At 39.2% G+C, this 14,377-nt stretch overlaps 1 protein-coding gene across 1 annotated transcript in view; it reads left to right on the top strand.

Moving 5' to 3' along the window:
- Window positions 1–13,356, top strand: part of LOC104495445 (calsyntenin-2-like) — a gene marked incomplete at both ends in the record, with an annotated part of 21,446 nt that extends 8,090 nt beyond the window's left edge. Inside the window, 3 exons of the mRNA XM_010138412.1 lie at window positions 8,439–8,624; window positions 12,398–12,646; window positions 13,235–13,356. Of these exons, the coding sequence (XP_010136714.1) occupies window positions 8,439–8,624; window positions 12,398–12,646; window positions 13,235–13,356 (557 nt within the window). The remainder of the gene's footprint in view (window positions 1–8,438; window positions 8,625–12,397; window positions 12,647–13,234) is intronic.
- Between the last annotated feature and the right edge of the window lie 1,021 nt (window positions 13,357–14,377).

Below are 14,377 nucleotides of genomic sequence, written 5' to 3'. Positions count from 1 at the left end.
TTATTTTCTGAAAAGATTGTAGGAGCTACAGTTTACTCTGTCTAAAATGGAGAAAAACCCAGCTGGCAGTGTACTGGAAAGATACATATGCCACAAATTGTTAGGCATTAAGATGAAAACAAGGGCTGGATTAGAGACAAACCAACTGGATGTAACCACATTATACAGGTGTTGTTCAGGACTAACCTGACCTTTTTAATTGTAATGTTTAGAGAGGATGATTGAGAAGGAAAAAATCAGTTTGGCTGTTGTATGTGAAGGTAAATTTGCAAACCGACATTTAGAAGGAAAAAAGGTTTTCTTTGTAAAATGAGAAGCCCTGGTCTAAAGGACCTTGTAAAATGTGGTTCCATTTTCTCTTGAGGCAGAACCATATTTTTATTTTTCAACAGTGTACTCTTCCCCACCCACCCAAGTATTTTGAAGAGTATTTTTATAAAATAGAGACAATACCTGTGAACTATTTCCACATTTCTGATCTTGCTGTTCAAAACTCTGTGATTTATTCTATAAAACCAGCATGGTCTCTTTACACTGCAGAAATGCTTTTTAATGCTTTGTTCACCTTAGATTATGAGAGGTGTTTACAGGGTATTTAAGTTCTTAATTAAAAGCTGGGATTCAGCTATTGTTATTTTCTATGTGCAAAAAAAAAAAATTATTCTTTTAGATGTCAGAGCTGTATGTGGCTGCTCGTTTGGTTAACACTAGGTATTTAATATGAGAGACTGCCAGCTTGTTATTTTTAGTGCAACAGTGAGAAAATAGGCAGGGAAAAAAGCATGTATAAAGCAATAGCTCCTAAAAAAAAGACTGCAGGAAAGTTTCAAACAGTTTGGCCAAAGCATCTCAGATAAGGAATATGCTTTGATAGTATTCATTATGCTTGATTTGGGCTTTTTGTTTATTGGGGTCAATTTGGCACAAATATTCTCCCTTCTGATCAAGTTTTATGATGGGTCATTATCATAAGCAAGGTATGAAATAGCTCACTATGTTCTGCTCTAGCATATTCCATGCCATCCATGTGGGATTGTCCCTTTCCATCTGTCAGACAGGTGACTGCTCCTCTTCACTGGCATGTCTCCAGGTCAAACAGCACAAAGTGCAAGTGGATAGATAGTGTTTGCCTACTCAGGGTATAAGGTCTTTAGGTAAACAATTGGATAAATTACTTTAGTTCTTGATTCCTAAGTCATTAATTGTAATTTGAAAATTAGCTGAAGAAGTTTCTACATTTCTCTTGAGATTTTTTTATGCCTACTTATTTTTAAAGGTGAAGATAATCATATAGGTGATGTGGTTTTCCACTTTGAGCCAGTATCTTTAAAAATTAACTGTTGCTAGGAAAAGAAAAAATCACATAAGCAGAACTCACTAATAGTATTTCCAGTACTTAGAGGAAAACCGGAGGATATTTACAGTGTTCTTTCTCCCCTCTGTCTGTCACTCTGTGACCTCACAAAGAGGCAGCCACCAGGTGTGCTCCATCTTCTTTGCAACAATGATGTATTTGAAAAGATCAGATGACTAAAGGAGGCACAATGTTTTGCTTGGCAGAAATATGTCTATTCTGAGCCTTTGGTTATAATATAGAAGTTTCCAAAGTGTGATATATTTTTATGCTTCATCTTCAGCTTGGACAAATAAATACTAGAATTTTAATTTATAGTATTGGGAGTTAGTTCTTAAAAGTTACTGGCTTTAGTAATCAAAAGTGCAATTTTTCCTGTGACCGTTGTGATTAGAGATCGTAGTAGCCTAATGCAAATGCAGTGCAAAACATTTCAGTGCAATGCCAGTGGAGATGCCCTTCAAATAGCCTCCATTGTGCGGGGGTGGGACAGGGAAGAATAGGTTTGCATAAAACAGTGTCCAAAACTATTCCTGGTTCTAGAGGCCGACTCCACACAAATGACAGGTAGAGCAGAGCAAATAAAACTCAAGCCAACGTGCTGTCATTTAAACAATATTCCCTTGGGTAACAGCATTTAAGTCTTCATTAAATCTAGGCACTACTTCCCCACTCTCTGAAGGTGGACATTAATATACAAGCAGCAAATGATCCCTCACAGACATTTTCAAGAAGCAAACAAGAAGCCTCCACTCTGTTAAGAAACTATTTCAGAAACAACCTGGTCCCAAACTGACATCAAACAGTTCTGAGCAGACCACTCTGACATGTTATTAGTATCCTAAGCAAGCTAAAAATGTAAATCCATGACCTGAATTAATTCCTCATCAATTATTTTAGTTGGGAAGTCTCATTAGTGAATTTTGTCAACTGGCTTTTGCCGCTATGCTACAAATTCTCTCCATGCTGTCTGTGTGTTCTTTTCCATGGTGAAACATGGGAGGGATCGCATACTGCCAGGTAAGTAAAGAGACTACGGTGTTAAAGAAAGCTAGATGACACCGTAATCGGTAGATTTGCAGTTGAAATTATTTCTACTTTTTAAACACAATTAGTGGGTTTCCATAGTAAGAAAGCCCCTGTTACCTTCAGCACATTCCCTGGGGTTCTCTCCATCCCTCCAGGGCTTTGTTGTAGTTCTATGGACACTGAGCAGACATTACTCTTTTTCCTGTGGGTTCACTTACTGTGTGGCTCTTTTTACTAGAGCAGTTCTGATGTCACAAATACTGGTTTCTGTAAGGTTACTTCTGCTCTATTCAAAGCAGACAAACTTCTGGCAACACAGTACTGAATATCCCTACAGGATTTTCATTAAAAAAACACGAGGTGAAATAAGAGTCAAAACCTGTCATCTACACCATACGTTCTGTAGCTCGTTTGTGGTATCATAATACTGTCTTTTCTCATTTCAGCTGCTTTTAGGAACAGCTTTCATAAGACTGAAGAAGTTATTGTCCCCCATAGTGGGATCCAAAATGAAAATAAAATATAAAACAATGTGCCAAAAGTTGCAAGATAGCAGAAAGTTGAAAACAGTTATTCCTGTACAAAGCTCTCTGGTGAATGATGTACTACATGGCAAGAAAATAAAGAGGAGTTTAGCCTTAAAAAAATGACGGGCAGGATCCTGTCCCCAAAAGCCTTAAAATATGTTTTCAGACTGCTAAAGGTCTGGTCAACTATTGACAATTAAAGGAAAAGTCAGGTAGTGCCCTAAAATGTTGTTGATTTCAGCAGACAGGAAGAGGTTATTAAGGCATAAAACAAAGAAGCTCCTCTAAACCAATCAGTGGAATATCCCAATAAAGTATCAGAGCCTCGGCCATTCCTGAAACAAACAGGGAAGGTTGAATGTTCTTCTTGGGCGGGGGGTGGGGGGGAGGGCGGAATAAGTTACATAGCAAAAATTTTTACAGTCCAAAAGTTAAGTCAGATTGTCTCCTCTGACCAAAGAGGATGTCATTTTTTTCTGACAAGTTTAACCTAGCCCTTGTATAAGCAACGTTTAGTAATGTCCAGTTTAAGAGAAAATCAAGACTCTGATTAGCAAACAGGATTTCACAGCATCCAGCCTGAAGTGGTTTACTAATTTGAAAAGATTTCTTATACCTATCTTCAAGTCCTCTGAACCCATATACACCCTTAACCAAATTAACTGAGGCAACAACAGGAAGATGACAGTCTTTAAAAATTGATCCTTAAAAATTCAATGACTTTCCCACTCAGTGTTTGCTTAAAAATGATTTTGAAATAAGAACTTCTCTATTTACCTAATTGACTACTCTTTTAAAATATTTTTATAGTCAATGTATCAAAGGTGTTTAATGTTACTTCTTTAAGGCCTGTAGGGCTCACTGAGGTAACCTAGGGCTTTACTACCGCCAAAAGGCACATTCTTACCACCCCTTTAATGCTGAATAGTCCTTCAGAGGCCATGGACGGGTCAGAGCAGCTTGCTTTCTCTGCTGAAATACCATCTTTTTGTTCAGAGAAGGGCAGGACCTTCTATTTTACTAGCAGAGTGATCTTAGATTACTTCTGAGTCAACATACTTCGTAGATGCTATTTGCAGGAGGTGCTGAGTGATTTTAGAATGGTATTCATGTGGGCTTTCCAGTAAAATCCAATTACAGAGGAAAAGCAAAACTGTATTGGCTTTTGAGCTGTCACGCGTTTAACAAGGAGCAATATGATTACTAAAGCAATTGAGTATTTGGAGGAGGGTGGGCAAGCACAGAAACTTGTTTATGAAATAGTATTGCTTGTCTTCAGGAACCATTTTTAAAGCCCAAATATTTTCTTCAATAAATATAAATCAGTTTCTATTCCTTTTGTGCACATTGTGGCAATTTAAAAGGCAGTGCTTGTGTTGTCTTAGCTTTAAGTGATTTATCTGTATTTTATGAAATAAGACCTATTGCAAAGCAAGAGCTTTTATGTCAGTCCACTCTTGGAGCCGCTGTGCATGCGTTAGCCGTACAGCCTTAAAATAAGGTGTTGACATTTGGCTGTTACTGTCAGTGGCACCATTTTAGTAGAATACCCACTCTTTAAATACCCATTTCAGACACTTGAAAATTAATGGAACTTCTGAGTAATTTTCCTTTTTGAGCTCAAAGTTTGCAGAAGTCCATACTCATGTATGTACCTGTATCAGCATTGTGTTTGCTTTTGTTTGACTACAACCATATTTAGGGAAAGCAGTTGTACCTGTTTCCACCTCGTTAAGATGTGCTCTCCTTTCCTCAGCAAATTTTGTGTGTGTGTGTTACAGTCAATTACATCTTTCTTGAACACTCCAGGTAGGGGGTTCCCATGTGTTTTTTTTTTTTTTTTTTTTTTTACCTTCGTTCCTTTCTGATACATCTTTCTTTGACCCCCCAGGGAGGGGGTTCCCATTTTTTTTTTTTTTTTTTTTTTTTTTTACCATAGTCTCTTACTGGAAATATAGTGCCTTATATATTCCAAGACTACCTTTCTTTTGCCTGGCTGTATCAGACTGGTGGCTCACGGACATGCTGTTACTGACTCCATGGAAGTAACTATATGTAATTGTTCAGTGATGACTCACCAGTTTGCTGAAGTTCCTGACCCTGAACTGGCACTTTGTGTCATTACTACCAAGCAATATTTCTCTAACACCAGTTCTCAAGGTCATCTTTTCCAGTGCTTGGGATATCCTCTTTCCGTATTGACTTCCATTGTAGAATTGCCTTCTGGTTTTGTCAATAGCCGATGTAATTAACGCAGTCTTGGATTTATGCCAAGACCATTAATGAAAATATCAAAAACCAATCCCAAGGCAGGTTCGCAAGGATCTTTACTAGTTACTTCCCTGTGTACCATGAACTTTACATTCCCAGAGTAACCCATTATTGCCCTCTCTTCAGGCAGTTCTATATACATGCTACAACTGCAATACTAAATCTGCTTTACCCATCTTAACTGATGCAAGAAACCGTTCTTTTTAGACCTGTTAACACATTCTTATTTCCATGTCCCTCAGCTTAAATAGAGCTCCTGGCCCATGGGGAGTTCAAGTCTTCTCCTTGCTCTGGAGAGACTTTAACTGGGTCATACTTTCTGATTACCATTTCCTTAACACATCACTCATCATATTTAACATGCTTAAATTTGTACGTGGCATCAGAATTAGCAGTGCTGTCATTTGTATGTTACCCACTTGTAGATCAGCTATCAAACCTAGAAAGGCTTATTAGGGGTTTTTTTTTTTTTTAATATGATGAGTGGTGCTGGATGTGGAACGACCTTTTCTCCTTTAAAAGTTAACAAAGCTTTAAAGTTTGTTTTGCAGTGTTGGTTATAAGCATTTGTATTTTATATATACATGCATATGTACATATGCATATTGTATACGTGTATGTGTTGATTGTAAAATATAATTTAATAAAAACATCCTGAATGGTATTTATGTGATTTTTTTATGGTCTTTGTGTGTGTTGTTAAAGAAGCATGACCCTAGAAGAACTTAATTCTCAATTCATTACTAGCATAATTTACTACCAATACATGTCTGCCAGCAGTGGTGGCAGTTGTAGCAACCATTGGGAAGCTCCGTACTTGGTTCCTAAGAGAAAAAACATTTTTTTTTCTGTCAGTGGTGACTGCTTGATCCTTTAAAACTTAGCAAATGGTTTTTAGCAAATGATATTCTGGGCAGCACATGGTGACATTGATGAATCCTGGAAGCACATTCTGCTGACGCTTCCTAGCTGATTTGTGGCCAGTTAACCAGGGGACATCCTACCAAATTCACTCCTTTGTTAAATGATGACTTTCACAAATGGGAAATGGCTTAGGCAACCTGAGCAGACCTGGTTACTGTAAGTAGATTGGGAGCTTCACAGAAACACAGATATTTGAGAAAGGGCCGGGCACGCCTGCGCTACCAGTCTGTTTTTCTAACTCTCATTCCGAGTTGACAGGGCGTAGCAGATGATCCGTTTTAACATGATGGTATACTTAAAATTAAAATAATAATGTTTACTAGTGGGATTTAGGATGAGGACTCGTCTGTGATGCTGCAGAGGTCCAAGGTACAAAGACACTAGTTCAAGTCTAGTTGATGTTTCACAATGTAGGGCTGAGATAAATGTGAGTGATTTAGACCATTCAGGGTTTGTGATCTCTGGGTACAAATTACTATTTCTGCCAAGTGGAAAGGTAATGCCGTGAGATAAAACAGCTCTTCCAATTCAGGTGGCAGAAATAGAGGTCTTCCATTATTCTTCCTTGTGATTAGTGGCATTTTATATAGTGGGTTTTTATAAGACATTCCTCGTATAACTGGAGGTGAACGTGCAGTTGCAGGCATGTTACAGTTAGTAATTGAGTCACATCTCACATACATTAATGAGTGTCTTGCATGAGTGCCGGTTAATTCGATATAGCTGAGAAATGAAAACGTGGCTGAAACCTGAAAGCTGCTGAGATACACATCTGAAACATTTCAGGCTATGAGACTATTTTTCCTTTTGAGTAGAGGAATATTATGTTTTAACTGTTGAATAAAAGATTATAAAGATCAATAATTCATACATTACTAGCTTGTCTACAAAACAGCAAATTATTTTATTTTTGCCTTAAGTATCTGAAAAACTTTGCTGCTCTTGTTTGATTGGAAAAATGTTAACCTCAAGTTTCTGGAATGGATGAGGAAGAGAAATCTGTTATCGTAATGATGTGCCTCATATGATACTTGAAATGCTAAGGGAACTGTTGAAGTTGACCGTTGCAGACGGAGTATGCAATACTGCCGATCACCTCTCACTTAATATGGAATGAATGGGCTGAACATTATTACTTGAAAGTTACTACTGAAACAGCAGCTCAGCTGGTGTGTGCACAGGCAATAAAGGAGTCACAGTGGTCTTCTAGTTAGTGATGTACAAGTCCTAAAGACTTTGGTAAAAATAGTTACTAAACCTACTTTAAGAATGTTTAAGAAAACTTTTTCCCAAGGGCTGTAGTGACAGGATAAGAGGTAGTGGTGTTAAACTGAAAGAGGGTAGATGTAGATTGGATATAAGGAATTCTTTACTATAAGGATAGTGAGACACTGGAACAGGTTGCCCAGAGAAAGCGTGGATGCTCATCACTGGAAGTGTTCAAGGCCAAGTTGGACTAGCAGCCTGGTCTAGTGAAAGATGTCCCTGTGCATGGCAGGGGGTTGGACTAAGTGGTCTTTGAAGGTCCCTCCCAAGAGAAGGTATTCTATGAAAGTATGGACTGTAAAGATGACTGAAATACAGCGTTTAATTAATGCTGCTTGTTTGGGTTGTCTCTGAAGCAGGTTGCAAACACCATAATTAATTGGATTTAAAAATAAAATGCTTCAGTTGAGAAGCGTAGTGGTTTATTTGGGATGACCAGGTGGCTGCCTGAGGCAGGTGATTGTTTCAGTGTTGTGGGCTGTGAGACATCTGCATAAGCAGAACCACGGATTAGTCAGATCTGGCTGAAAGCAAGAGCAGTCCTTTCAGCTGCAGCTTTCTGTCATTGATACTTCACAAATTAGTAAGACGTTTGAAGGCAAGAAGTGGCACTGCAGATTATATTAGCTTTTGGTCACAGTCCAGTGAGAATGATGTGTATAGCCTGGTCCTTGGAGATGTTTGTTCTGTATCGTGGAACCGTGAAATCTGACCAAATGCAGAGCAGCGGACAGCCTGGTCCCTGCAGAGCTGCCTTGTAGTCTGTCACAGGGACAGGGACATCAGAGATCCAGGCTGATGCCAATTAGTGCTTCTTGTCAGGATATGTACGTACCCCATGCTTGCGTGACTCTAGCAGCATTGGTATTACTTAATTGAGCCTGACACTCTCCTACAAAGACAAGCAAAATCTGATTTTTGAGGACAATAACTTATTGATGCCAAGGTAAAAAACTTTTTTTTTTCTTAGCGACCTTTGAGAACAATATGTCATATAAAATTACATAACTCCTCTCCCTTCTATTTTTTAACCACTCTTGTATCTTTTTATTGTTGTTTCTTTCCAGACTGGAACAAACGGATTGAATACAAGCCTGGTTCTGGCAGCATGCCTTTGTTTCCCAGCATTCGTCTAGAAACGTGTGATGGACCAGTTTCCTCAATACATACAACCATTGAATTACAGACCAATTACATTGGAAAGGGCTGTGACCGTGAAACGTACTCAGAAAAATCTCTGCAGAAGTTATGTGGTATGGATATGGCTTTCAGTTGATATGATAATATTTTTCCAGAGAAAGCCTCGGTTCCACGTGACCTGTATTCATACAACAGGTGGATTTGGGGGCAACCACTTGTGCAAAGATATTTAAGATACATGAATTTCAGAAAAGAGGTATCCTGGTGGAGAAAGGTTTCCTAATTATTTTCTTCCCTTTTACTGCTTTTTGGTAACTCGGTCTAGAAGATACAAATGCATTTTGAAAGGTAGATTAAATACTTGAGGGCACTGCTGTGTTTTTGGGACTTTAAAATCACGTGTATGGCAATGGCCACGCACTGAGCCATTTTATCTTTTGCGTTTTGAGATCTGTCTCTCATTCTCCTCTAAAATCCTGTTGTCTTAGAGTCCTCATCTGAAGCCCTGATAGAGTGGAACACTGATCCTCAACTTCTCCAGAATGTCTCTTTAACTGGGTTTTGTTCTGGGGTGCTCTGGTGTATGGCTTACATTTGCTTTGACAAACCCACAACAGTGTTGCACGTGTATTAAGATCAATACACTCGCCTTTAAGAAATAATTTTGTAAATCAAAGTTTGTCGTGAAAGTCGGGGCGGTCGAAGCGACATACGCTTTAGTTGTTCAAAACGAGAGGCTGCCTAGAGCTTTATTCTTAGTAAACAACCTGTATATATACACGCTTTAGTCCATGTGTCCTCTTCTGATTGGTTACAAGTTTCTTCTTCTGCCCAGAGACCGAAAACCCTCCAATTAACCACTGACCCCGCCTTTCTGCCCCCCCAGGTAACACACCTCCTTGTCCATGCGACTAGCGCGTGGCTCCCCTGTGCCCCTGTGCTTTGTTTACCTGTGGCTGTACTTTTCCATACCTTTTAAGGGTCTGGCTTACAGAGCCTACGACCCTAGCAACAAAAGTTTTCAACCACAATTACTAAATTATTAAAAATGGAGAGCCAATTCCTAGGGAAAAGTAGTTCACCGCTGCAATTACCAATTACCTGTGGAAACTGGGAAGGTGAGGCAAAGGTGAGTGGGAGTAGTAGTATTCTCATAAAATCCGAGAAAATATTTTCAGCCTGAAAATTGTTTAGTTAAGGTTACAGAAACAATCATAATTTTAATCCTATATCTTTATCCAACCAACTGGGATGCTAGAAGAGTGGGAGAAAGCCCGTCTGCCAACAGTACATATCTTCATCATGTTAATGACCTTAAAACTGAGAGGTTGATCAAGGCTACGTGACCTATTGGGGACTTGATTCCATAGAATACTGGCATTTTAATGCAAATAAACATGTTATAGCTACAGTCAAGTACTTTTGTCTCCCCTGAGAACCTGTGTTGGCAGCAAAAAGAACATTGCTGTATGGCTGTTACAGACCTGAACTGTAAATGGCACAATCATTCACAGCAGATCACTCACTACATACAAGATCTAAAGCACCAAATGATTTTACTGACATAACACACTAATAGCAGCTCTGTCCTACAATATTATCAGTTCAAGTGTAGAACCCAAAGCAGGCGCCTTCTGGTGGTGTAAACTCTCTTAGCTGAGGAAGGCTCTGCAAAGTCAAAAGAGTTCAGTTTGTGCAGTGTGGCCTGACTACCTGACCTGCTGACACCGCAGCGGTAGGGAAGAGACTTCCAGGTCTTTCTCGTTTTCTCCTGAATAAAAGAGATGTTTTCCGATACTAGTCCAATCTTTGGTCATTGTAGGCCTCAGCTGGTGAAAAGCAGAATGATCAAACACATTTCAGCAGGTCTGCCAGTGCCATTGTAGTAGGCAGCCTTTGAACACAAAAAATAGAATGTAAAAAGTATATGTAGATGGGGGGAAAGTTCTTTAAAAGAACATTTTTTGGTCCAAGGTTTCCGTATCTTCCTAGAGAACAACAGGTTGGGTAGAGAGTTATGACTGGACTTTAGTAAAAAGGTTGTAAATGACAATGAACTTGAGATCAGAATTTCATTTGGGCTGCCTCGCACTTTGCTATTTAGTATTTATTTCCATCCTTAACGTAGAGAGAACTGCTAAGAAGGCAGGTTAAATTACTTCTGGAAATCAGTTTTCTCCCAGAAATGACCTTATTGTGTCTAATAGTTGAGTGAAAAAATTCTTTGAAAAAGAAGAAAACCATGCTTTTTTTATTTACCAGTAAAGCAGTGGGCGATTGCAGAGGGTGCAGAACTGAGCGATCACAAACATTCCTCTGTGCCATACAAAATGCAGCATTGTCTCCCTGTAATTAAGAACCCAGTTTATGAATCCTGTGCTCGTTTCTTCATTTGTCTGTTGGAAATCTAGAGGATTCAGATTCTTTTTTTTATATGACTGATGATTTAAGCCTGCTTTTCCATAACCCACTGATTTGTACTCACTTTGATGGTCAAGGTGGGCAGTTTAAATGATTAAATTATGTTTGAGTCATTTTAAAGTCAAGGAGTTATTAGTTTTGTGTATAAAGCATTTCAGTAAGCATTTTTTCACCTTGTCATCTGACAATAATAAAAAATTAAGACCATATAAAACGCACACTTTGGAGTGCAAAAACATATCCAGAATAAATCTCACTTACAAAAATAGTTAAGGCTGCTGGAATATGGTGGAAGAATGTCTATGGTGCTCTCTTCTTTCCCTCAAAATGTGGGTAAAATAGAAAATAATGGGATTTCTCACGTATGGGAAATGGAAATACAGTATCGGAGTCAAGGCCATGCTGCAGCTAAGAGGGTAGATCCTTCCCCCTCTTCCTTATCCAGGCTTGCAGGGGGCTGGCAAACAGTTGTTGATCTGATTGAAAAGTATTAGCTTGTGCTTGGTCATATATGGCTAAGCTAAGCCAACAGTCTGGTCCAGTTCAGCAAGCAGCAGCAGTATGTGCTTATCCGGGCACAAAGCTGCAGCATGAACATCCAGGGTGGTGAGAGGAGGTGGGGTCAGCTCTGTCTGTTCCTTCTGAAAAAAAGCACTTTAATATAGAAGAGGTACCTCAGGGGTCTCAGTCCAAAACTGTGCTAAATGCAGTGGTTCCTGTATTATTCTGGAAGCATTTTAGAATAAAAGGGCATCAGCCACTACGTTTTGGAAGGGCGCTGATCCAGGAGCATGATAAGACTCTGCTGGGAATACCTCCAGATACATCCCGTTTGGGTTGCTCCAGGTCTGTGTGTGTACAGGCTGAGCAGCTTGGGATGCTGATTGGATTTACTGGGGTTGAAACAGTGTGAGTTCTTCCAGCTAAATCTCCCAAGCACATAATCCAATGGTTGTTCTCAGGGCAGGCTTAACACACACTAACAGGATGAAGTTCCCAAAGTAACCCACCAATCTCCATAAAAACAGGGGCAGAGAAAGCAGACCCTGTTGAGCTTGGTACTGATTACCCAAATGCTCCTACAGAAGCCTGACCTTAAGTTGGGAAAATAAGGTAGTTTACTTGGGCATCTGGCAGAATCAGAGTTTAACCAGCAATATGAGCAACTTTGGGTTTGGAGTTTTCCCACAGATTCATTCCAGTGGGAAAAACAGACCTTCCCTAATTTTTATAGCCAGAGTAGATAGAGGGAGTGAGGGATGGAGCTCATACTTTACCTAAGTATGTGCCCATTTAAAAGCCTGTTTCCTTTGATATACACTATGGTGCAAGCAACTTCTGTTCCTTCTGTAAGGAAGGACCATTCGGTAATAAAAATAACCTAAACAGTGTGAATCAGAACGTGGCCTATATAAAATTATCTTCACAGCTTTTTCATTAGTTCTTCATTATATATCGTTTGTAGGAGCTTCCTCAGGTGCCATTGACCTGTTACCCTCTCCCAGTGCAACGACTAACTGGACAGCTGGGCTTCTCATGGATAACAACGATATGATTTTTAAATTTGATGGAAAGCAAGGAGCCAAAATCCCAGATGGAATAGTCCCGAAGAATTTAACTGATCAATTCACCATCTCTCTGTGGATGAAGCATGGACCTAGTCCGGGATTAAGAGCTGAGAAAGAGACTATTCTCTGCAACTCTGACAAGACAGGTGAGTCTATGCGTTGAGAAAACGTTAGGCAGAGGACATAAAGAAGTTAGTCAGTGTTAACATCTCCCTCATTTAATTTGCTCTGAAAAAAGAAGTTACTAACCTCGGATGGTGCCACTCAAATCACTGCTGATCTGCTGGCTGATCGAGGGGACTGATGTCTACCTAAGTTTCCAGCAGTGTTTCTCTCCTTGGACAATCTCTGTGAACACCTCTGCAGATTTTACGGGAATTGGTTGATTGAAAAATAAGGTGTCATTTTTTATGATTTAGATTGGGGAAAACCAGTTCTAATTCTTCACTGAAACTAGTCAGAATAAATATTAATTTGTATTTTATTTATTAATTTGGATGTAACACTTAGGTAAACAGAACTAATATGGAGTAAGTCAGAAAGATGATTTACCGGATGTGGCTTCCCCAAAAACCGTAATGATCTGTGGTACTGAGAAAAGTCAGTTCTTCTGGGCTTTTTATTTGGTTGGGGTTTGTCTTTGAGGTATATATTGCTTTCAAACACATTTACCTGAACAAAAGTGCTGATGGTAGATCACATCACTGATCTATCTCGTTGGTCCCTCCTTTCAGAGATGAACCGACATCACTACGCCCTGTACGTGCACAACTGCCGACTAGTATTTCTGCTGCGCAAAGACTTTGACCAGGCTGACACCTTCCGTCCTGCAGAGTTCCATTGGAAACTGGATCAGGTACCAGTAACTTGTCCATAACTCATCATACTCTTCATCCCCTTTAGAAATCATGGAAAACAACCCAAATCCTGCCATAACTGCTTTGGGAAATTGGAAGTCTGTTGCAATTATGTTGCAACTGATAACTGCTATGACTCTAATTGGGATCCACATAAAAAGAGATAAATGAGTTAACTTGGTTGAGTTATTTTGTACAGCAGGTTTTTTAATTGAGTAATTTTGAACAGTAAGTAAAGATTGATATCCTTCAGCAATGGATAGAGACATGACATTGCATATAGTTCTCTAAAACTTTTCTATTTATCATTAAAAAAATCTCCTTTATCAGCACAATGGAAGTGATGGAAACCTTTTCAATAAAGAGTGTGCTGACACGCAGAAAGGCATTTGTAATATATTGTACGTCTAATCTGCAGACTTCTGCTTTCATCTGCTGTGCTGTATGTAACTCCTCCTTAGTATGAAGAGTCTATCACAAGGAAATTACTATTAAAGAGATAAGAGTTACTTTTCATAGAATTATTAATTCTAAGTGGGATAACGATCATCTGGATGAAAGACAGACAGGCTTCAGCAAAGTAGTGTTTTCTGGAAGCACGTTTCTTCATGGCTTTGGGTCCAAACCGCGATATTGAAGATGAAGATACAGGAATGGTTACTTCCCTAATTCACCTTCAAAACAGATAAAAAGGTGATCTTTATCATGATTATCAGATGAATGCGGTAAGAACCTGTGTGATGATCATAGCACTTGCTTTTCATTTCTTATATCACAAAAAAGACTGTATCCTGAACAATTGGTTTTTCATATCGAGCAAATTTTTGTGTGTGATTGGCCTCGCACTGGAATTTGATTATCATCCGTGGTACCGATGAGCAGCATATACTCTTTATACTTCTGTTTAGACAGTATTATTTCCTTGCAGAAAGTGCTACTTATCTCTGAAATCTACTTCTGGATGGTCTGTTGATTTGGGAAATGTGTATGAATTTGAGGGTGCGTTGTTTCCAAACAACA

This window comes from Buceros rhinoceros, unplaced genomic scaffold (assembly GCF_000710305.1).
Source record: "Buceros rhinoceros silvestris isolate BGI_N320 unplaced genomic scaffold, ASM71030v1 scaffold10766, whole genome shotgun sequence".
NCBI classification, from domain to species: Eukaryota; Metazoa; Chordata; class Aves; order Bucerotiformes; family Bucerotidae; genus Buceros; species Buceros rhinoceros.
Note: the sequence above shows the minus strand (reverse complement) of the source record. Positions and strands in the feature narration are given on the sequence as shown.